Here is a 25788-nt window from a genome sequence, read left to right on the forward strand (position 1 = left end):
GTGTTGTGTTACCAAACCAGTTAAAATTGTTTTATAGACGTGTTTGGATTGACTCTTTTTTAGGTCGAATTGGAATTGAGTCAACCCAAACTGCTAGAGTTTAAGATAACTATTTTATCATTGAATGCTTTTAAAAAAATATGAATACTAATCTTTTTATTTTTATACAAAAATGTCAATATATCCATTTTAGGGTTATAATAATAAAATGTTGACTCAAAATAACAACAATTTGACTAAAAGGTAATGGGTCTCATCAAGAATAATGACTTAGAACGAAAAACAGTCAAAACAGACAGGCTGAGATGACGGTTAGACTTATCCTAAATTCATTCGGTATTTTAAATTCATACCTTTTCCGATTACAAATCAAAATTTTCAAATTATGACTTACTTATTTTAAATCGAATTCCGTTCATTTTCGAATCAAATCCTTGGCTATTTACCCAAACACAGTTGTCCACAAAGTCGTGAGGTTTGTGATTGGATGCAAGTCGAAACACGTGACACTGACAAACAGACCCCCAATTACCACAATTGAAATGAGTCATTATCATAAAGCATCTTGAACAAATAGAAGTATAACATAATCTCTTTCTTTTCCATCTAAATCCCAATTTTGAATTCATAATCTTCTTTAAAGTCAACTAAAAAATCCCAAAAAATGCCATAATCACAGCCATAAACTCTGCCAAATTAACCTGTTCAATCTCATCTTCCCTAAATCTAATCAGAAAAAAAATGGGTTGGATCAATTTTCTGAAAGCGGCAGCACCATTTTTGGTGATGATAATAGTGGAGTGTGTTGAAGTTGGTTTATCCACTCTAAGTAAAGCAGCCATGACTAAAGGAATGAGCAATTTTGTATTCATTGTTTACTACAATGCTCTTGGTACCCTTATTCTTCTACCTGTTTTCCTCTATAATATTTTCAGGTTCTATTTTCATTCTTTTTGCTATTTTTTTTTAAATTAAGATTTTACCTTTAATACTAAAATTGTATCTTGTATTGAGCAGAGGGAAAGGAGTTCAACTCACATTTTCATTGCTTTATAAATTCTTTCTTCTTGGATTGATTGGGTGAGTCCTTCATTTAATCATTTGTGGGTATTTTTCATTTTTTTGTGCCTTAATTTTTTGGAAAAATTGACATTAATAATTAAACTTTTTGCTCGTCCGCTGCGAAAATTCACCAATAGATTATTTTCTAATAATTCAAGCTGCCCTTATTCACTATGAATAATTCACCTTTTGTATTAGTTTGCTATTTATATTTATTTACGGCAAACGGGTGAAAGGTTGGTTTAATAAAGTCAATTTTTTCTAATTCTTTTTACTATTTATAGGGTTTGATTCTTTTCTAAATTTCTTTACTATTGATGCGGTTTGATTCTTTTTAAATATTTGCTTGTGTTTTAGTTTATTTTGCAAAAGCAAGGTATGAAAGTTAGGAAAAATTGTGTGGATTAATCCAACCAAAACTTTAGGATGTTGGCCAAGTGTTTAATCTAAGCTATTATTTGTTGTTAATCAAAAGTTGGGATCAAATGCAGTGAAATTAGTGAAAGGTTAAATTATAATTATCGACAATTTTTCCTTAAAATCATTGCTGATTATTGGGTTTTGATTTATTTTTTTCTCTAATGTTTGGCAGGATTTGTTTGTTGCAGATATGTGCTTATGCTGGCATCAACTACAGCTCCCCAACTCTGGCAGCAGCTATTGGCAATCTTATTCCTGTTTTCACATTCATCCTAGCTGTAATCTTGAGGTTAAAATTAAAGCTTTGATTTTTTGAATATTAGTTGTCATCTTCTTCAACCAGCTTTCAGAAAATGACAGGAAACTTGTAGTTAGGGACTTAACTTAGGGTTTGAAATCAAGGACTGAGGTATTGAGGTTAACTTTTGGCAATGTTTGCAAAATAGTTTGTTGGACAATTCTGGTTATTTATGACAAATAGATGATTTGGTGATCAAACCACCAAATACTAGTGTTTGATAATTTAGCTGGTTAAAACAACTTGTTATGAATCTTACTATTTTAGAATAAGTTGCTCAGCATGTTCAAAGTCTACTAGTCAACCGTATCAGCTATCTTCTAATTACTATCACTTGTTTGCTAAACACCCCCTTGAATTAAATCTCAGAGTATTTCAAGAGCAAGGAAGTCCATAATCTCAGTTCTTCTTTATCATTGTAAAGATGTTTTTTTGGCCTATGGAGAACCACGTGGAGATGTGAAAATATGTGATCATGGCATAATTTAATCTCATGTCATGAGCACTTGCATGTACTCTGTCAACTAGTATCCATGTCAAAATAAGACTTCTCAATAGCTCTCATATGGGGAAAAAGTATGGCAATCTTAGTGGGACAAATGAAATATCTAAGATTTACCTATGAAAACTGAAATTGAAGGATAATTTAAGTTACTAGATTGAGAAAGCAATCAAGAACTCTATAAATTATTTCTGTAAATGACTATGTTGTTTTTTTTTTGTTATTTTGAGATACTAAGATTGAACCAATGTTTCTTTCCCAAAAAAAAAAAAACAAAAATATTGATTATTTTTCAGATTTTTCCTCAAGGTTGAGATGGAGAGTATTGAAGCAGTATAACGAGTGTCTTGGGGAAAAACACTTAAAATAACATCGTGTTGCAAAATAGTTGGTGAGCATGATTCAGATTATCACGTCATATTTTGTCTTCAGTACTGGCCTTTTATCAGTTCTACAGAAGCTTTGAATCCTTTTTACGATTTTTTATAAACATTCCGCAACTGCTATGGAATAGATAATCTACAGCCACATAGAATCCTGTTAATGTACTCTGATTAACTTAATCCTCAACTCTTATCTATGCATTAGTAACTTTCATCTGGTCCTAGTAGATGTAATATGTTCAGACTTATAAGACTTGAGCTAAAAAATGTATTCATATTTCACAATTACGATGATGATGATGAATGAATATATTGTGTGCAAGTTGTTGTAACTGCAATGCACAGTACTGTCGAGCCACATTGCTTAGCTTCTTGCTTCGCTTTGCTCCTAGCTTGTCTTACTCTCTTTGGAGTTCACTTACCCCGTGGACTTTTTTTTGTTCGGGGGTAGGCTAGGGAATCCTTACAGGTAAGGGTGAGAGGGATTTAATTCTTCTTGTAGGTGTTAAGGATCGGATTCTAGTCATAAGGATGAAACAGAAAACCCTAAACTACTAGGCTAACCCATGATTGTCTATCCAGTGGACTTGAAAGTTGAAACTAAACCTTTTTTATAGGGCACTTATGATTATTGTAAGGAATTCAAATTTGGTGGTTGTAGCAGGCTGCATGCAGTTATGATTGTTCCGATATACAGTTAGACAAATGTGGAATTTATTGCAAATTAATGGAAGGACTTATTTACACTTCTATTTTAATCAGTCATTCCATTCTTTTTAAACTCTTGTGAGAGTTAACTCTGTATTTTTTCCTTATTTCTTAGTTTTATCTGCCAACCGAAAAACAAGCATGATTCTCGCATATGAAAGCTTATACATTTGCTTGTGGTTCATTTTTGAAGGATGGAGGTGCTTGATTTAAGGAATCCTAGTAGCCAAGCAAAATGCTTAGGTACCATTGTAGCAATATCAGGAGCAATGGTGGTAACTCTCTACAGAGGCCCTCCATTGATAATCCAAACACCTACTGGAGCTTCAAATAAGCTATTTTCCGTGTCTTCAAATTGGACTCTTGGTGGTCTTCTCTTGGCAATTACTTCTCTTTTGTCGTCAACAGGCAACGTTCTGCAGGTGAGTACTGATGTTTCACTTCACCTATGACAATAGAAGGGTATCAGAATTTTACTCCGTTGTTGAGTTTGGATTATTCAAAAATGCTTATTTAAGAATCATGGCATTCTGTATATGTTTATACTACGAATTCCAATTTCTCGACTATTTATCCTGGTGCTTTAGGCAGCTACTGCTAAGGAATGCCCAGATGAAGTGACACTAGTCTTCTTCTACAGCTTATTTGGGACTTTACAAGCTGCTGCTGTTTCCATTTTCTTAGAGAGTGATCAAAATGCCTGGATTCTGCATCATCGTATTGAGATCATTGCTATCGTATATGCGGTAAATTAATTATACTTTACTTCCAATAATATCTTTATCCATCTAAGGTGTTACTTTTAGGCAGAAAAGGGTTATTTTTTTTAATAATAAAACATGATACTTTTCAGCAAAAAAGTGTTACTTTCAGAAAAAAAATTCTGAACAAAACTCACAAAAAGATGTTACTATTTATATAAAAAGGTGTTAACTTTTCAGAAAAACCAGGTTACTTTGTATTATTTATTTTTCTGAAAAATATATTTTTTTTAAAGTAACACTTTTTTTGCTAAAAAGTACTAGCTTTTTTTAAAGAAAAGTAACTTTTTTTGCCAAAAGTAACACCTTTTCTGTAAAAAAGTAACACTTTTTATCAGGTAGATTATTTCTCACGGTTCTCATATAAACTTGGTTCTCACAGGAACTAACTAACTATATATATATATATATATATATATATATATATATATATATATATATATATATATATATTTCTGACTTTTTTTCTTCAGTTACTGATTCTATAGTATTTTTTGTTAACTGTAGGCTGTATCAACCACTGTTTTCCGCAATACTGTTATTACATGGTGCCTACGAGAAAAGGGTCCGGTCTATGTTGTTACATTCAAGCCGTTGGCAATCATTATTGCAATGATCATGGGGTTGGCGTTTCTTGGGGATAACCTTCATCTTGGAAGGTCAGTATCTACAGTATTTACTGGAATTTTAAATTATGCATTCGGAGTTATTAATTCATTTGTTGATTGTCAATGGCACGCCAAGAACTCGCACCAGTAAAAAGTAATAAAACTAGGGTATAAACAAACAAATCAATTCTAATTCTAAGGTTTGCTATACTGACATATTGTATCGAAATTTTTCGCATAAAATTATATACTTGAGGTGTTAATACATGGGTGTGCAGCGTGATTGGTTCAGCTGCGATTACTGCTGGATTTTACTCCGTCATTTGGGGACAAGCGAGAGAAAAGAAAGACGATATTGCTGCAAAATTGGAGTCCACCTGTGATCAAAATGCCCCATTGTTAAAAAGCAGTGATGATAGAGTTTAAGGAGATGCTTGACATAACGGAAATTTGAATGCGGCATTGATAATGGTATTGCGGATTCTCCAATACCCTCCGTCTCAAATTTATATAGAATGTGAGTTAAATTTTAGTCGCATATGCGGCAATGAAAAATTTTCTATGGAGCTATTCTCCTATATGCTGCTTTGTACTATATTTTAGGTTAGTTTTTCTGCGTTCTATCGAATAACCATGGCTTTACAAGATTTTGGTTTAGACTCGATATGCCTTGGCAGTTCCTTCTGCTTTCATTGCTGCAGCTACTACTCGACTCCCCGTTGCACCTCTTTTTGTGTATGAAACGTCCCCGGATGTTTAAAAATTCACTTTGCGTCCGTCATGACAAGGCTGGCTTTGTTTCGGTTGTGGTTGGGAAAATGATAGAAGTTCTCGTTTCTAATTGTTAAGGGGTATCTCGTATACTACATTGGCCAAGAAGGATATGGATGCCCATCTAGTTGCTGAAAATGTATGTAGGTCCTGATGGTGTGGTTTGATCTTTGTATGTAGTATCGTAAATAAAAACGACAAGCTCAAGAGGAACTTGATTTGATTATAGGTCTTCCAACCGAGAATTATCATTGTCTTGTTCTTATTTGAATTCGTCTCCTGTTAGTTAAGTGATGGCTTCGTTAATTTTGAAGATCTATGATATGTTGTTATAGCATGATTGTGTGATTACTTCTATTTTGCAGTCTCTAATCCTAAACACCAATTATAGATTCTTTAAATGGTAAGTTATATATGAGAATTATCAATTACGGTTTATCTTAGTTTGAGCAAGCATTCTTTTCTCTCTTTATTCTTATCAATTTGACATCACGTTCGAGAGATGTGGTGTCCGATCTCGACATGTAACGTGAAGCATGAAGCTCTTGCTTATTGGAGATCATATTTAGGCAATGTGGCTCTTTATTTCTAGGCGATAATTTTAGAACCCTAGCATATGTATTTGTAATCGGGTCTAGGAAGTGCAGCACATCGTTATAATACCTCCCATCCACCATTAACAACACATAGCATTTCAAATTCGACATTATTTAAGTTTCTAATAATAAAACAAATTAGAAGTCAAATAGTCAAATGTAACACATTAACCAAGTTTGAGGTCATTTTGTCTTTTTAAAGAAAATAATCTTAAAAACAGAAAAAAAAAAAAAAATTGAGATGAAAAAGTTTTTATTCGGTTTTCAAATTTGGATAAATAATTGTTTTAAAGCTGTATATCGAATATTTAGATCGGATATTCTTTCACTCTCCTAGTTTTACCGGTACCTATAGAAACTCTTCATCCATCCCAAACTAAAGACATAGAAAACACTTTCGTATTTTCCAATGGAATACACGAATGATGAGTAATCATATTTGTTTGATTTGATGGAAAATTTTTAATTTGGTATAAAGAAGAAAAAGAAATGAAAAGGAAATAGAAAGAAAATGAATTAAAAAAATAAAGGTAATAATAAATATCACCAAACCATAAAATTTACCCATTTTCTATCATTAATCAACAAATACTACCATTTAATTTTCAAATTTGAATTTAAGATTCTAGATCTAGAGTCTTATTTATCAAATCTAACTATTATTTTGATTGAAGAGCTTAACTTAGGATTATCTTTTGCTATTTGTGAAATTGATGTTTTTTCCTTAATATTATTGTTGATTGTTGACGGTCACCAATAGTGGAGGTGGTAAAATTGTGAAAATTTAAAATAGATAAGATTAATTATTAAAAAAAAAGCACAAAATAAAAGTAAAATCAAATTATTTCCAAATGTAAGCACCTTCAACCCCAGAGCTTAGGTTCGGTGCTGTTCGCAGTTAGAAACTGCAAACAGAGGCAAACTAGTCAAAAAAAGTCAACCAAGCTGTTCCAACTTACTAAGTGCGAAAAGAGAAAAACCTGGTCAAACAGGGTCAACCCCCTATTCGCAGTTAGTAACTGACAACAGGTGGTTGACCCTTTTTGACCAAGCTCCTTTGTTCGCACCTAGTAAGTGAGAACAGCCTGTTTGACTTTTTAAATTTGGGGAAAATGAGGAAGAAGGGACCTACAGCTTATTTAGGCACGATGGTGTTCGTAGTTACCAACTGCGAATTAGATATTTGGTCAAAAAAAGTCAACACCCCTGTTCGCAGTTAGTAAGTGCAAACAACTTCTTTGGCTTTTTTAAAATCAAACTACTTATTGGCAGTTATTAAGTGCGAACAAATCCATACCTCAGATCTGGGATTAGGCGCTTATATTTGGAAATAAGTTAATTTTGCTGTTATTTTGTGCTTTTTTTATAATTAATCTTATCTATTTTAAATTTTCCAAAATTATGGCATTTGTGATGGTCATAGGTGGTGGAGTCGATGTTTGCTAACTCAACAACAATGGTTGTAATTGTGGTCCTTAGTTCCAGTAAATTGATGGTGGAATTAATTGCTCATAGAGTGATTGATAATGGTGAGAGAATAGATTTGACAGTCTGAAGAAAAAAAGTAATTGTTTTCACAACATTTTTAAAGGTAAGTAAGAGATCTTGAGGTAAGGATTATCAATTTTTATAAAAACAAATAACAAACTGTGTTAATGTAATCTGTTATCTGAGCAAAAAAGTAACAAACCAAACAACCCTTAATAGAAATAGAGTTGTTGGGAATGATAGAGGCTAGAGCAGATGAAAATTGATTTTTTTTCCTTTTTTGGGAGAAAATATTCAATGTAATGAAAACCTCTAGTCCACCCAAGTTTTCCATTTAAATTTCCTTGTCAAACCGAACACCCAAATGAAAGTTCATATAATATTAACCCAAATGAACGGTCATAAATTTTTTCTGGATTCGCACCTGTATGTAATACTCTATTCAAAGGCCATTCATACATACAGTTGCCATTCCATCTTGTGTTATTGCAGAAACTTAAAAACCATGCAATTTGTAATCATCTATACGGCCTCAAGAGTCACGACTAGTAGCAGAACGCACAAAATAAGAAATACTTGGGCTTCAGATAACAGATTAGTCGAAATATCATGCAGAAAATTACAAAATTACTACTATTTAAAGAATCGCATAAGCTATGCAGCGTATTGTATTTTGCAACATTTCCGTGTACTCTTGACTCGACTATGTCCTCAGCTCGCTTCTGAGGTTCACAACACCAACAAAACAGCTATATAACTGAAACAACTCCAGCAACTTGATACAACATAGATATATCTTATCATCACTTTGAACACCTTCCAAAATTCATCTTTCCATATTTTTCCAAAATACATGAGAATCAAAATATAATGTACATGGACCACTAAACAAAGTTAAAATTGAAAGAGGGAAAAAGCGGAGTAGAACAAACCGAAAATGAAAACACATGGAAACCCGAACTCAACAGGAAAATTCCAATTACTGCGAGCTACTTTGCAATCATTTTGAAGAATTCAAAGAGACTATCGCCCCAGAATGGCGCAATTGCGGAGTCACTCCACTTGAAGAGTAGCTTGAACCTATGGAGCTCACTTGAAAATTGCATATGGACACTGAACACTACAAGTTACGCGGGAAATTACTAATTGTCCCTTGCTCCAAAACATCTTTTCCGTTTACCTTGTAGCCTATTCTTATACGCATAGCCAGGTGTTTCTGAGGAAACAAACAAGTCATTTTTAATATCAAATCAAAAGACTACATCAAAAAAATAATAATAAATCAAAAGGCAGAGCAGGGGTAAAAATAGTATATAAAAAAGCTTTCATGATATAAAAATACAGATCTTCCGACACATCAGCTATCTTTAAAACAAGAAAAGATTTTGAAGGTATCAATGCTTTAAGATCTAAAAAATGCAAGCAAAGTCACGCAGTAGACTTGCACAATCAGATTAATTTTAATGCAACTACTCAAATCAAATGCCAAAGCTGTTGATCGTGGCAAAGGACACTAAATCAAATTTTAATAATCAATAAATAAAAAACATTTAGTGCATATTATATAGACATGAAATTGTCTTGAGGTATATTTTGATGATTTACAAGTTTTGGGAGAAACATGATATAAGTACAAGTGAATAGCCATATGTCAACACATGAACAATCACATGATGTCCAGAAAGTCTACTGGTCTCTACTTCACTAAGCTATATAACACGCGTGTTCATCTATAGTTTGCCTAATATATACTCCTTCCATTCCCCTAATTATGCTAAGTATACTATTTTAGTCCATGTGCAAAGAACTAGGGGTTGCTCCTATTTCTGCAAAAATGCGCGAAAATAGATCGAGATGGTTTAGACATGTGCAGAGAAAAACTTTTGACGCCCCAGTAAGGAGGATTGAAAGCTATCATAGTAGAGGGTAAGAGGAGTCGAGAAAGACCTAGGAGAACTTGGAATGAGCAAATAATAGTTGACCTGCACAAGTTACACCTCTCTGTGGACCTGACCTGAAATAAGGGTAGTTGGAGGCGCCTTATCCATGCGTTAGACTATTGATTTGCTCTTTACTTAATAGTCGGTGTTCTTGTTCTCTGGCTTTTACTCGCTCTATTATTATTATTATTATTATTATTATTATTATTATTATTATTATTATTACTATTACTATTACTATTACTATTACTATTACTATTACTATTACTATTACTATTACTATTACTATTACTATTACTATTACTATTACTATTACTATTATTATTATTATTATTGTTTCCTTAATTATTATTTTTACTTTATTTTATTTATATGTGCATTGTATTTATCTTTTTATGTTTAAGGGTCACGCCTGGGCGATACGATGCAAACCTGTGGAGTCAGCTTTAGCCTTACTCAGCCCTAGCCGTTGCAGAAACTGCTCCTATTCTTTCTCGAGTCGAGGGACTCTTTGGCCGCGCTCTCCTTTTAAGGGGATGAGTTGCCGCCGTCCTTCCCTCCTCTGACCCTGACCCTGACCATAGTTTTCTATGGGCGGGATACACAGGGTATGATGATGATGATACTATTTTAGTCCATCTTACATGGTTTCCTACATTACCTTTTTGGACATTACCTCACCTACAAGACCCCACTAAAACCTAAACCTATTTCTCTCCTAAATTAAAACCTATAGTTACTCCAATAAAGGATATGACCCCACCTACAATACCCTACTTTCTTCCTTTTCCTTGGTTAGTGTGCAATCCCCTGAGTAGCAAACTTCGGGGGACAAAGGAGTATCTTTAAACTCAATTCTGCAAAATGTTGACAGGTCATGAATGCTTCACCATTAGAATTCCTTTCAACCATCCTACCCATAATTTTTTTTTTCTTTTTTATTATTCTTCTTTTCTGTCTGTGATCATGCTGGGGGTGGGGGCTAAAGAAAAGCTTTACACTCAAGAAATAGCTAGGCAAGTAGGGAAAAGTCAAAGCCATAATACCTTCCCATGCTGGCTGTTAGTAATTTGCATACTCTGAGTTATAGAGCCATTACCGCTGGCTGGAAGGGTAGTGCTGCTAGCTGGATCAAGGTGCAGCTGAAGAAACTGCGAATGAAAATGTCGATATGCATCAAAATGCTGCCTAAGAATGCCTTGATGGTGTATATAGTTCAAACAAAAAATATAGGTAAGGGTATAAATTGAACCAATTAAATAGAGGAATATCTAAATATAACACTTTTAGCTCTGTTGTAATTCATGGAATCAAGAAACACTAGATAGAGAGATGATGCATATCTTAAATGGCAAAGCTCCGTAAGGCCTAAAATGTCAACCTAAGCATATGTAGAAGCAAAATCACTTGTTCATTGCACATCTGTTACCTTGGGAACAGCAGCCTGGAATAGAAAATCAGTATAGATGTCGGCTGATAGATTTATAAACATAGCCTTGATTGACGTCAGATGCGAGTTCAAAGTAGACTTCGAAAACTCAAAAGTCAGTTTTAGAGAACTGCTCTCAAATGCCACAATGGACGGGAATTGCAGACCATTGATCTCTGAAATAGAAAATAATAACAATGACTATAATGCAAACAGAAGATTTGGCAATTGCAAACAGAGAATAGCATACCTGATGTTGGTGGATTCGAAGACAAGACATCCAATAAATCAACAATAGGAGCAGCTCCACTAGGAGACGACCCTTGCACAGGCAAAGGTAGAACAGATGACAATTGATCCTGCGGTGATCCAGAATTTTTGCTTTCTAAACTCAAACACAAAATGTCTGGAGTTGATGCACTATTCGTGGTAGGGGGACTCCCAATTGATAAGAGATCTAACAGGGCATCCGTTCCTGATTTTTGATTCTGACTAGCACCTTCAAATGAAAGAAAAATAATAAACATGCATGCTGAGACATTAACCGTAAGCGACAACGTTTTCTATCATCTGGGTGTTTTTTAAAATATCAGAAAATTCGTCCTTCAACACAAAATAAAATCTTTTCTTTATAAACAACACTGAATAGAATCATTGAGGTTACTAAAGAATACCATTTCATTTAACAAGTTAAATCTCACAGAATAGTATAGAAATATAAAAAATTAAACATATCAGAGAGCAGACATAATTGATACTAGCATACGTTCGTTCATAAGACAATAAAAGCTTAGTTCTGGGAAGTTAACTGAACTGCATACCACAATTTGCCAACCAGAACAATTATAACAGCATACGCACCCACCAGAATAAAGAGTCCAGACACACCATGTCAAAGTTACAACATTCAACTTCTGGGCCACAAACTAACCTGGTTGTGATGGCACTGGTGACAGATCAACACCAAGGAGGTCATGTAGAAAATCACCACCACCTGATGAGCTAGGTGCGGGTACATCATCCGAGCTAAGATCAAGCAAATCAACAAGAGGAGCAGCAGGCTTTGACACACCATTTGGAAGATTAACAGAAGGCCCGTTGGAGCTTGAAACTGTAGCCGGCAAAGAGCCAGATCTTCTTCCACTGTATGTTGCCTCATCCAACACAGGCATCCGTTCGACTAATGTAGACCTGCATATTTTTTCAGAACTCAAACTTCATATTTCATTGGATTTCAACCACATAAAAAATCGCGAGTTGAAGAATAAGAAGGTGCGGGGAATAAAAGCAAAACAGCTAGATACCTAATGTTTTGATGCTTTTCAATAATAGAATTGAACTCCAGTGCTCTCTGCTGCAATTCAAGGAGAAGGCTTCCTTTATATTGCACAACTATATCTTTTATCCTCCTGCATATGACATTACCATTAAATAAGTTCAGACTTAGCTATTTTATCATTTACCACCATGCAACATCCATGAAGATGTCCCTCAATTTGCAGCAAAAGGGTCATTACTTACGAGGTGTAAACCATTCTTCAGATGTGAGAACAGCTCAACTAACACAACGTCGTTTCATTTATGTAGTTATACCATGACAACCCAAATTCCAAAAAGAATGACAAATCTTGTTCTAGGACTAGGATGATATATTAGGACTCCTTAACCCACTAAAAACATGTTGATCATTAATTCCCCCTTCCTCCTAGCGTGTAAGGGATTCTCCGGCCTAACTCCAATCAAAAATAAATATAAAATAAATAAAATAAAATTTACATTTGATTAGATCGAGGTTGTGTGTGAACAAAGGGTATACTGAATGAGCATGAGTACAGATGATCCTGAATAAATATAAAAATGCTGCTCCATTGAACAACTGATACTTTCTAGATAATTGATAAGGCTATTTTTTTGGAACCGATGTAAATCTAGTCAGAATAGGTCAACCATCAGAATATCAAGAAACAACTCTCTTTCTCAATCTGAAACCCACAACCATTACTGCCACTTCACCCCACGGGTGCAAAAAGTTTCACACATAATTACTGATGCAAATCTAGTCAGGAACAGGTCAACCATCAGATCAAGAAACTAAACTCTTTCTCAATGTGAAACCAACCATTACTGCCACTTTACCCCACAGGTGCAAAAAACTTTACTCATCATTCTTATTAACTGGTTAATCAATGTCTAGATGATTGTCAGGACATTGGAACTAATAGAAAGAATGCATTGACATAGCCACCAGTTGCCAATAGAAAAACTTACTGCGAACAAGCAGGAAATCGAGAGGAAAACTTCAATAGAGAAACCAAACACATAGCACGAGTGGTGATATCTGAATTGTGGCGCTTGATAGCAATCTCAACCATATCCACCGCATCAGACTCTGTTACCTGTTCAAAAAAACTCAAAATCTTACACTTATTGTAACACACATACATATATGAATAAAAGGAAATGACTAGATTGAGTTCAATAAAAATTCATAAGCGAACTACAATCAAATGAACTCATGTACCCATAAGGCCATAACAAACCAACATGTTTAGATTCTCAGAACACTACATACAATTACAGGTAGACTATCACTGTGTTGACCAACATCTGGTATTTGTGCTGTTCATACTTCATACCATAATGCAAAATATCGTCCACATCACCGTATTGCGAGCATATTGTAAAGTTTTGAGCTTACCGAATCCAACAACAAACTCTTAACTCACATGCCAAGGTTTTACGAGTTGGGGATTTAGATTTTAGAATCAAATTCAAGCAATTTAATGCATTTATTAAGTTTCAGGATTGAGATTTCTTGTAAACTCAAAAACTGACTTTTAAACAATAAGTAATTAGTTTAGGCATACTTTAAAAAGAACTCTAACCAATCCAACATTAAATAATAAGCCATTTTTGAAGTATAAGAAACAGTATAACTTGATTTAAAAACAAAATTAGATGTCAAATACCCCTACACAAATTGCAAGAAATCTCAATCCTGAACTGCAATAGGAAAACGTAGGTCATTACCTAGAAGATGGACAAAAGAGGAGTGAGTTTTAATCTAACAAGAGACTAAAAAGTTATGAACTCACTGTTATTGGATCCTCAATATCTAGCACCCCAACATTGTTGACCAACATATCACCATATTCACCAATGCACCAAACTGCCACTTTGACAAGAGTTTCCTGGAAGAACAAGGATCAAAAATATCTGAATGTTACAATTTGTCAAAGAGAAAAGAGGATGATGACATGAAAACTTATATTATGGGGATAAAGACAAAACCTGCTCATTTGATGCTTGAATAGCTCTGTACAGGGACCTAACCGTGTAGCCATGGAGATTCAATGCGTTACTTATGACAACGACAAGGCCATGCCATACTTCATCCTTCACATAATTTCCAGCCTACTAAGCAAAACACAATGATCAGATCTTTCAAGAAATGAAGAAAACATCCAAGCATAACCCACCAATTCCAAAGCCCTCAAACTCTCAAACCTTTCAAAGCCCCAATACTGCACACTGACCAAGCAGATGTATACCTCACAAAGAACCTTCAGCATTTGATCAATGTACCATATCTTCTCAGGTGAAAACCTGAAGCAACAAAAACATCAACCAAATAAAGTATCATCATCCAAATTCCAGAACTCTTAGTAAACCTAGAAGTAAGTAGGTGCGGAAAAAGGCTCATTCTACTAAATTCACACATCTTATCATAATACATAAAAGTATGACAAGAGTCACTACAATCTTTTCTGTTCCAAAGCTGACAGTGACAATGATTAATCTATTTCAAATCTATCAAAAGGAAACAGAATCAATTGGTTAAGAAATTTATTTTGAAATTACGTAAATCTTAGCAAGTGCAACAAAAAAAAAGGAAACTGGAAAATGAAAATTATTTTGTCATTTTGAATATCTGATATTGATCCAAAATAAAATATTTACCGAACAGGAAAACAAATACAACATTTTCTGCATAGAATGAGTTGGTTCCAAAATAGGCTTAGTACTATCGACAGAGTCTAAATGGGTAGTTATTGTGATTGTCTAGCTGGTTCCAAAATAGGCTTATAGTACTTAAGGAAGAGGGAGCTTTTGTGATAATGGAGGGCAATACAATAAACAAAGATAAAAATGATATATTCAAAACCTTCTAGGTAACATCATTTGAAAATCTACCTGTATGGCAAAGCTATAGCTCGGGGTAGATTAATTGGTTGTGTTCACTCCAATTAGTCATCCAATATAACTATGATAAACATGAATTTTCCTGATTCTACTATTTAAAATTATTCAAAGTTGAAAAATTAGGTCCCATCCACAAAACATTAATTGAATTCTTTCTTTTCTTTACAGTTCAGTGTCACATGATTCGCTAATTGCCTCGCGAATCGCGAATCGAAGAAAGTGAATTATGGTCGGTTTTAGGCTATTTTTGAACCATTTTGAACGAATCACAAATTCAAAAGGCGAACTAACTAGCGAATTGATTTTCATTGTTACAGTTACCAAATTTATGATGAGCTTATGACCTAGTGAACTTGTAAGAATGCATAATTATTAAGTTAGAATGTTTTCATAACACAGGAGAAGAAACTTTCCCAATCTGGTATCTGGGTGTTCCTTTACGCTTCAATAAGCTTAATAAGCATGATAGGAGGCCTCTCATTGACAAAATCGCATAAAAAATCTGTTCCGCTTATTTCTTATGCAGGGAAGGTACAACTAGTGAAAAGTGTAATTGGTAGTATGAACTTTTGGGGTCCAATATTTTGTTAGCCTAAAAACCTAATGAATAGATACTTGTAGGTCTTTCATCTGGATTGAGAAAATGAGATATCAAGAAAGTCAACACCTCTTGGGAACATATGTGCTTTCCTAAGGAGTGTGGAAGGTTTAATTTTCGTGATATGGTTAAGTGGAATAGAGTTGAAGTGACATAACACCTCAAGAACATTGCTTGGAAAAAAGGATAACCAGTAGGTAAAAAGGGTGAACAGCTACCTCATTAGGGATCAGGTGAACCTGTGTTTGTGTTTGACCTTTGTAGGTTTGTTATCGAGGGATGTTTTGCTTTGCTTGTTTAGGTTGGAGCTGTTGTTTGTGGGCTATTAGGGTAGTGTTCATTACCATTTATGTTAGGTTGTATATTTCTCCATTGGTATATAATAATATCTATATTTGCCAAAAGCAAATCTGATGAGAATTTCTTTCACAATAAACTTCTTTTTAATGTTCAAACCTGACTTTACTGATTCTAACAGATTAAAATTTACTATACCTAGTTCTTGAAGTTGAGTAGACAACAAGACCTCTCTTTCTGGTTTGAATTTCCAATATGCACATTTTGAAAGTCCGCTTTGTGCACAGTCAAGTCAATTCTCATTTATGCACTGACGGCTAAACAAATCCATAAATCATAATCCAAAGAAGAGGAGTCATGGTAGATAATTGATAAACAGTAGAAAAAAACTTTCAAGTAAAAGTGAAGAATTCTCAAGGTTCGGCCTTCCAGAGCCTAAGGAGGTCCAAATTAACCAACCTAGAACGCTGAAAAACTTCCAAGACCCCAGATCACGTCTGTGAAACCATGATTTTAAAGGGTTAGGATATTAAAAGCAATTCTTTTGTTCTTCTTTCCAAGAACCTTGTCGGCACTCTGGTCATTTTCAATGGGGAAAGGAAATAAATAGCAATCTATAATATGCATACCAACATAATTATACAGTTAAATAAAGCAATTACATATTAAATATCAATATACTTACTTTTCAACAATGGAGCAGATTTTGTCTGTAAGATCCCCCTTGAATTCGAGGTCACTAACTTCCAAATAGTCAATTAGCTCTTTTGTTAAAGGCTTTACATTACTCTCATTCACTAGAAGATATACAAGTTCAAGAGCCCTCTTCCTAATTGAAGCATCCGAATCCTGGAAATGAATGATGGTCCCAAATTATTCTTCCATAAATATAGAAATTTTAACACCTATAATCCAATAGCACATGCATACAGTAGCAAGAAAATTTAAAGGAGTATCACTTGATTGCGACATAAGTCTGTATACGTGTTCACAATATAAGAATCGGACTATCAAAATTGGCCTATACTTTGCCAGTTTAAGTTAAAAATTCACAGAAGAATTAGTAAATTAGGAAAAACTGATTAAAAAGTCATGAATATTAATCCTTAGTGCATTTATGAGTAAATACATACATAAAGCTATTGTGACACACCAACAAAGCTTGTTTGTGTCTTCCCGGAGTTAGTAAGAAGGTTAGACAGAGTCACAAACTTGGCAGTCAAATATTCCCAAATTCTAGTACACATAATTATTAGTCAAATTTCCCTTTATGTTATAAAAGACAACGAATTACCATTCAAATGTGAAGAAGTTCTTGTTGAAAAATACTGTTATAATGGTTCTTAATGTGGCTCAATTCAAAATAGTGAATGGGCACAAAGAGAAAACCATGGTAGTCATCGCATATTGTTGAGTTCAAGGCTTTGGCAATGTTGTAATCAAAATAAGTTATATATCCCTATTCTAATATTTGCCTAATCATAATGCTAATAGATAAAGTTCAAAATGACTGATTTCAAAAAAATAATTATCATAAATGAGCGGTCCAAATTTATTCACCAGAAAATAACAATGTGTAGGATTTATCACGCAAGAAATCAGAAAATTTTCAGAGACCAATAGAATATACCTTGACACATTCCAAGATTGTCGCTCGATGCCTCTGAACTGCTTGAGCGTCAAAACTTATAGCCCTCATCAGCATATTCAAAGCAACATATCTGGTAAAGAAAAGGAAAATAAAATGAAAAGATCCTAAAAACACCAAAACCAAGCAGGAGAAAGAGCACAATTTATGTTTCTCAGCCAAATCATTTCCATTTCCACGGAAAGTGAAGAGACATGATGAAGAAAGCATTATTCTAGAGAATAGCATTTGGACCTCAGAACTGCAAGATAGAGTTATACAAGCAACTGACTAGTAAAGAAAAATTTAAGAGAACGCAAATTTTCATCTAGAATTCAGCAACAAAGTGTACTTTGGATGACTAGAGTCCTGTCCACCAGAATGCTTACTACTTACTATGCATGTTGCTAAGGTGGCAAAAATTGCATCCCATTAAACGCTATCGACACTTAGACTTTATTGAACACTAACAAAAAGCCCATTTAAGATCCACCCAAAATAAGCTTTCCAACCACAGTCCACAAGCACATAGTTGATAGAAGAAATTAATCTTGACATTGAGACAAACAAATCACGGCTTTACCCAAAGAAAGCCAAATTTATTTTGCATGCATGCTGCCTTCAGTTTCCATACATTTCAAAGAAAATAAGAAAAAGAGGATTATCAAAATGTTCATCAAAGAAAAATCGCACAAGTGTGAACCTCCACATCTCCTTTCGGTGAAATTGTAATCTGAATATATTAAAAGATGAATCACCTGAAACATTAAATGGAAAGTACAATCCAAAATTAAATACTCAATGACTAGGCAAAAGCCTCAATCCTAAAAGATGTGTTGGACGCATGAACCATGAGTGTGTCTCTTGTAGCTCATGACAAAATTTTCAACTTCGATGACATAATCCACAAGTCTATTTTCGTTGTAAGCACTTTTTGCTCCATCCAAGTCATGTTTGACCTCTCAACTTCTTTACAAGATCTATTGCTTCCAATTATCACATCTCATACTTGGGCACATGTGCTTAAACTAACACAAATTCAAATCCACCAGTACCTATAACTGTGCCCTTTCTACTCATTTTACAGCACATAGACAGCATTCTGTGTGATAAAGAGTTAGTTCACTAGCTGCCAGCCCATCACCCATGCCTCAAACCTCAAGTGCACGCAAATTAAGGGGAAAAATTCATGAGTTCAGCTCGTTCTACCCCCTACTATCTTGCTCCTAAATGAGCAATGTATCATAAATAATATGAGAATAAGCTATTAATCAAATATTCTATAGGTAATTTTGAATAAAATGTGTGCCTCATGATAATATGTAGATCACATCACTTCGTAATTTGTTGTTTTAAAACTAATTGGTTTGGCATATATGATGAGTTCTTCTCTTTGATACCCTGTCCCAGAAAAATGACTAAACAAGGGTCGTCGCTGATAAGCATTATCCAACATAGATTACGGGCGATACCTAGCCTCCAAGTCAACGCTCCAGTCAAATCAAGCCAAGCTGTTGCAAGTCAGCAGCAACTGATGTAGAAATATGTTAACTATCAAGTGCCTTTACGAAATATAGAGCATGTTCGAGAAAAAGATAAAGTGTTGGCCAGACATCCTACAAGTTCATGTTACACTAATCTTCTCACCAGCACCATTTGAGAGTGGGAAAAGCAGTCTAGGAGAAAAGGAGAAAAGAGAAAAGAAAGCCTGATGCAAACAGTGACACTGATTACCTTTGTAAATAAATTCAACATAACTTTCAGACAAAGCATGCCCAAGATTGATCCACATTACGAGACTATACTAAACTCTTAATCCACTATGATACAGAAAGCATATCAGATGCTACACTTACAGTTAGAAGGAATACTATATTTTATAGAACAACTAAAATCAAACAATCAAAGGAGTGAAGGAGATCATGAATGAATCAACCAAAGACATTGTTCTAATAACAAAACAAAACAGAAAAAAAGATCCATCGTTAACCATTGCATAGACAATATTGTATTTCCCTCTAATCCAGTTTAAAAAAAAACTAATGTAAATGATAGAATTCAACAGGTTTCAAATTAGCAAGAAGCAACACTAAACGGGTAGGGGTGATAGAAAAAACATTTGAAGTTCTATACTCATTTGGAAAAATGTTATGAAAGAAAAGTATATATTAAGAACATCAGTCATTTTTGCTACAGAAAACAGCATACGACAACCAAGCAAGACATAAGGCTTACACCACATAGTAAACCAAATAAAGAAAGTATACCTAATATTATTGTCCCTGTTTGACAAAAATCTTCCAAGAATATTAATGGCCAGAACACGCAAACCGCTATTGTCTTGAATGCTCATGATAGTTTCAACACACTCATATAGAATGGCATTTCCTGCATTCTTGTTGGACTCGGTTTTTGTTGCCACCTACAAAATAATGTGAAATCATATGATGTTGTTTTTCCAACATCATATTGAAGACAATTAGGGAAAACAAAATGCCACAATACGTAAATAATAGACAATTATTGAATAAAACATGACCCAACAAGTATAAAAGGTTTATGACATTCCCAGCATTGCACACTAGAACGCTATAATCATATACCATAAAATCAACTCAGCATCTTGTTACTGTCCGACATCCATATAGACTGAAAACTGTGCAAAACTGCAAATAGAACGTAAGAGAGGATATCAATCAACCTGCGCAAGTAAGTCATTCATGCAGTCGCTAGCATCTGCATCACCATGGCCTAAAACACGCAAAAATCTCAGTAGTCTGATGTGGAGGAAAGGATCCGTAATACCAGCAACATCATACTCTGGAGCATAAGGACTGTTCACGAGGTCCTTTAGAACTCTCACCACAGAGTCGGTGCATTTCTGAAAGATCAGATAAACCATATAGGTTAAAGTGCAATTGACTCGACTGGTGAGAATCAGAAAAGAAAAATGATGAAAATTGCAAGCAATCTATTCATGCATAAAGACCACTCAATCAAAACTTCACTAAACAAGAACATTTGTTTGAGATGTTTGATAAATCACATTATAATAGTATAATAAGTTAGTTATACCATTTGTAACTGACATGTTTAAAACTTAATATGTCACGTAATCAATTCAGCATAAACGTAACTTAACTCGTCATCCCCATGAATTCCAATGACAACATATTGAAGACAAAAATGATACCTTTCTAAAGTACTCGAGTGCATCTTCACTGATTTTACACAAGTCTGTACAAAGTTGTACTCCGGTTATTAGGACTCCATGGTGCTTTTCTTTCAGCAAAGAAGCAGCAGGATTGATAAAATTCTCCGCCAAGTCCGGGACTTTCTTTATAATCCGAATTGAGCATAAAGCTGCCTATTTGACAGTGAATTTATGTCAGCTTACAATGGCTTAGAAATCAACGACATCTCAAGTAACAAGACTTTCACATTGCAAAATATTCAGCTCAACCTGGATATTTCTATTCTAATAGAAGTATGACAAATGTAAACATATTCAGCTCAAAATAAAAATTCATTTCTCACTAGACATAATTAAATAAGATCCCGTTAAACCACATAGAAAGATACTGCCAGTCTGCCACATATGTTTTCAATGGAATGCTGCCACACTATTATTTTTTCAAAATTGACACCCAAAAGGCATTAACATGATAAAATTTGTACATAGAGATCAGAGAATTAAGCGACAATGAAAGAAAGAATTTTGAAGGAAGGTGCCTTAATGAGTAGCAGAATCATTTACTCCCTTTGCGTTCTGATAATGAAATAAGGGTAACAAACTCATGACAGATACCCCAGATGTATTGGTAAAAGCAAAAGTTAAGAATCAACAAATAACCATATACATTTATTCAATGATGTACCCACTAATTGGGCATATATCCATAGAGTTCAAACATAAATATGCTCCTTAACATAAGCGTACATCCGTACAAATGACAGTGATCTTACTTTCTTGCGAACATTTGGATCACGAAACTGAAGCAATCTCTCTACTTCAGGAGCAAGGTCACGAGCCATTTCAGCAGAGCATATGTTCCCAAGAGCACAAAGAGCAAGTCCCACGATGTACTGATTTGTGTGGTTCAGGTCTCTATTAAATGTTAAGGATGCAGCATTTCAAAGCATTTAATTACAGTCTTACAGATATAAAGAAAATCATAGCAGTCTATTAATTCAAGAACCAAAGCCCAGTGAAAACTATCATAGTATCAGGATACTGTTTTAAAGAATTTGTGACCAGCATAAGAACTTCTTGTCTTTCATCAAGAAGTAACATAAGTCCCAGGTATCCTATTCTTTTCTCGGGGAATCCGGGAGATGCAATTAACTTTAGGCATTCCATTTGCCCAAAATGTGTTGGGTAACCAAGCATGTGAATAAACATGAGCTTCGCCATGTTACGATGCCTATAATCTGAGTCATTTTCGCTAATGGCAGCACGGATAGATGCACATTCTTTTCTGACAACTGCACGTTCTTCAGCTGCCGTTTTACAAGCACGTATAGAGCGAATCATGTCTCTGCATTAAGGAGCACATTCAAAGATAAAAGATGATTTATTTTTAGCGAACATCATTTGACATATATCTTAATATCCTAGGCATGCAAAATTTTTAGGCAATCAACATGACAATTAATAGAGAAAAGAGAGAAACAAAACATGCAATTATGTACAGGTAATACTAATTGAAACATGGTTTTTTTAATTCATTATTACACACTACTTCTGAACACTCCACACCCTGACTACGTCACAGCTTACTCCTTAAACACAAGGTATATGTGGGTATAATTATATCGCACATCTCTTTTACCACCTTTGAGCAATTCTATAAAGCACAGCTGAATATTAGATTTTGGAAATATACCCATTAACAATGCCAAAGCATTAATCCCTAATACAATAATGTAATACAAATAAAAATCTAAAAGCCTACAACAAAGGATGACAATTTGAATTGAATGGGATCCCAGTTTAATGCATCTCCCATGAAATCCGTATGGTAAACAATGACAAAGCTGAGTGGTGGCATTTCAAGCTATAAACCTTTCAGCTTACAAAAATCTACATATCTTTCAATGACAAAGTGGCAAGTCCAAGAAATACGTGCATCATCAAACATCACTATCTCAATTCTCAGAAGTAAAATTTACTTCCTCCGGCTACATCTCAAAAAACAGTGAATGAGGGGACAATGTAGTTACACACCTATAGCTAACAAGTAGCAATATCTAGAACCACTGCTTTGGACCTAGACTTCTTATACTATAACATAGTCAAATCTCACAATCTCATGACCCCTCTTCCCCGTCCCGCTAAAGAACTTGGAAGAAGGAAACACAAGTATTTTCTACATATATGAACTTGCAAGCATTGTACGCAAGCAAAAATCATTCAAAAAGAACTAGAGGAACATGGATATGAGTACAAAACCACCCATCAAAAACCAAAACAAGATAACTTTATTACAATAATAATAGCATTCCACTAGCCCAAATACATTAAGTGGCTCCCAGGTGGATTAAGGGTCAAATAAAAGCAAACTACACTAATAATAACAAAAAAAAGCTATTTTTTATTAACCCTTAGTACATTACATCATATGTAAATTCACATAAATAAGTACATATGATTTAATCAATTTATAGTCTATTATAATCTGAATCTGAAAAAAATTACAAATATTTGGCTGATCAAGAATAAACCATTGGATAGAACTTCATTGTAATCTTCATTTCATCAAAATGAGAATTGCAAAAGACTAGCCTTATCACACACATTATCTCTGAGACATAATATCATCGCCTTCCTAACAACCATTTTGTCTCTGGAAACATCTCTCAAACTTCATCAAAATGGGAATTGCAAAAGACTAGCGTTAATTCAATGAAGTCCTTTTTAAAAAGGATCTGAACCATAGTTATAGGGATATTCAACAAGATGTAACTCATAGAATTAAATGTTGGTAGTAAAAATAAAGAGTGACTATTGGGATTTTACGTGCTCGTGGTGTGCCTTTGAAGATAAAGGGTAAGTTTTAAGACTAGCGCTACTTTATGGATATATGTATCAGAATTATGGGTTTTCATAAAGGATAACATAGAAAGATGGGAGTAGCGAAAATATGATAATTTTGATGGATGAGTAGGTATACCTTGAGGGATGAAATTCAAAACAAAAATTAAGGGTTCCGGAGTCGCAAATATTGAGGAAAAGATGAAAAAAAATTTTCAAGATTATTCAGGGATATGTAAAGACGTGATATTGGAAAACAAAGTTGGAACTCGGGGGAATTAAAAAGAGGGCGAAGAAGACCTAAGATGACCTAAAGGGTTGGAGTGGAGAGCGATATGAAGGATGCAAAGCTGGTTGAGATACTAGAAAATTTAAATAAATGGAGAAGAAGAATTCATATGGACGGTCACTAGAAATGATCTATAGTAGACCTCAATCTTTTGTTATTGACTCTAGCATTGTTGTAATTGAACAATAAATAATTAAAATTCAAGAGAATGATTAACAAGAAAAAAGAAAAGACAATCAAGAGTGAAGAATCCTTTCTAAGATTAAAAACATAGTGGTAAAAGAATGTAGTTATATCAACCAGATGCACCATAAGTAGTCAAACAATGTTCTACATTTGTAGAATTTACGTTAGTTAAAATTGTCAATTACCCCCTGGAGCAACCCATTCTAATCACAATTCCAAAATTCCAACCCCCTTTTTGGATTATCAAAAGATTCTGGCCCCTTGATCTTTAGTTTTATACCGGATTCTCAACACAAGGGGTGTTTCTTGGCAGGTGCAAAGTGTTTGACCGCACAAGGCCCCTAAATTAAGGGGCATTAAATATTCATTTTTATCTCTTTACAAACTTTTTCTTTAGTTTCTTTTGTCACTTATTTTTAGACCCCAAAACATAAAGGGTCAAATAATTTTATGTATTTTTACGCTGCTCAATCTCATGCTACACCTAAGGATATCTCCAGATTTAACTATGATTATCGCATAAATAAAACAGTTGTATAGCCATACTGAATAGTGAACATTAGCAAATATGCAGCCCCCAGATTCCTAGCTACATCCCAGACCCAGTTGACAAAATGTAGCATATTAATCCGCATTAGAAATCACAATTGTGATTCCGCAATAAAACATTTCACTACAAACCAAAATAGAACTTGAACAACAATAATTTCTCAAATCCATGTCGTAATAAAGTTGTATAGCAATAAACAAAGCAAAACGTAAAATATAGAGTTGATCTAATGGAATCGAAGACGCACCTCAAACGGGTTCCTGATGAGAACGGATTCATGATCGGGTCCAGTATTGAAGCTTCAAAAACCTTGGATTAGATTGCGATTGTTCCGAAGCAGAAAAGCAGCGATCAGAGCGAAATTGTTGAGAGATCCGAATGGAATCGGTGAGATCTACAGATCGGAACGACAGAGAAGAAAGAAAAAACAATTAACAATTATTGGGAGATGAATTTGGTTGAGATGTGCTCTGTACAATGTAATATGCTCTTGCTTCGTTTACTTGGGTTTCAATTTCATGTTGCTCTATCTATCTCTTCTCTTGTACTATCATATTGAAGCTCGTCTAGGACTCTCGGCATATTGGACAAAATTAATTAATTTAACTAAATTAAAATAATTTTTAAAACTAGAAGAATATGAGGAGAAAAGTCGTATAAACTTATATCAGTTTGTCTTAGCTTCAATTGCATTGTTTCAGCATTCAAGATCTTGCACATATATATAGTGCAAGATGTTGTAAGGAGACAAATATATTACTATTGAAAGAGATAGAAACCCACAAATCTATGAATCTCACAAATCTATGCATTCAGGGTATTGTTCCATCACAACACCCCTGAATGCATATTACATATATGTGGAAATTTTATTATGACATTCATAATCCTAAAAACTGTCTCATTAAAAACCTTTATCAGGAAAAACCCTGTGGGAAAAAAAAAACTGATCAAAGGAAAAAAGAGTACAGTGAGCATATTTCTCCCCCTGAAGTTAACATATGTCTCGAAAATGGCACATCTCAATCTTGCGTACCA

The 25788-nt window shown here is 34.4% G+C and overlaps 2 protein-coding genes across 3 annotated transcripts; one reads left to right on the top strand and one right to left on the bottom strand.

The window, feature by feature from the left end:
- Positions 1 to 452: 452 nt before the first annotated feature.
- LOC130804695 (WAT1-related protein At5g40240-like) lies at positions 453 to 5864 on the top strand. Of its 2 annotated transcripts, XM_057669238.1 has the most exons (7): positions 453 to 935; positions 1018 to 1080; positions 1655 to 1771; positions 3567 to 3795; positions 3961 to 4119; positions 4642 to 4793; positions 5021 to 5864. In XM_057669238.1, exons 1-7 carry the CDS (start codon positions 742 to 744, stop codon positions 5166 to 5168), a joined length of 1062 nt encoding a protein of 353 aa, XP_057525221.1. In that variant the 5' UTR covers positions 453 to 741; the 3' UTR covers positions 5169 to 5864. The 2 variants fall into 2 exon arrangements, with proteins under 2 accessions (XP_057525221.1, XP_057525222.1); XM_057669239.1 differs by lacking the exon at positions 453 to 935 and having other exon boundaries at positions 1062 to 1080; positions 1671 to 1771.
- A 2509-nt stretch (positions 5865 to 8373) lies between these two features.
- On the bottom strand, positions 8374 to 25407 carry LOC130803480 (AP-1 complex subunit gamma-2-like). The gene is made up of 18 exons (XM_057667592.1): positions 24998 to 25407; positions 21927 to 22229; positions 21658 to 21799; positions 20885 to 21058; positions 20393 to 20572; positions 19959 to 20113; positions 17695 to 17785; positions 16750 to 16913; positions 14518 to 14572; positions 14258 to 14380; positions 14062 to 14157; positions 13235 to 13362; positions 12271 to 12375; positions 11898 to 12157; positions 11217 to 11465; positions 10967 to 11142; positions 10584 to 10688; positions 8374 to 8813 (listed from the first exon to the last, which is right to left on the bottom strand). The coding sequence occupies exons 1-18, from the start codon at positions 25027 to 25029 to the stop codon at positions 8718 to 8720; spliced, it is 2634 nt and encodes an 877-aa protein (XP_057523575.1). The 5' UTR covers positions 25030 to 25407; the 3' UTR covers positions 8374 to 8717.
- Positions 25408 to 25788: the final 381 nt, after the last annotated feature.

This window comes from Amaranthus tricolor, chromosome 17, assembly GCF_026212465.1.
Source record: "Amaranthus tricolor cultivar Red isolate AtriRed21 chromosome 17, ASM2621246v1, whole genome shotgun sequence".
NCBI classification, from domain to species: domain Eukaryota; kingdom Viridiplantae; phylum Streptophyta; class Magnoliopsida; order Caryophyllales; family Amaranthaceae; genus Amaranthus; species Amaranthus tricolor.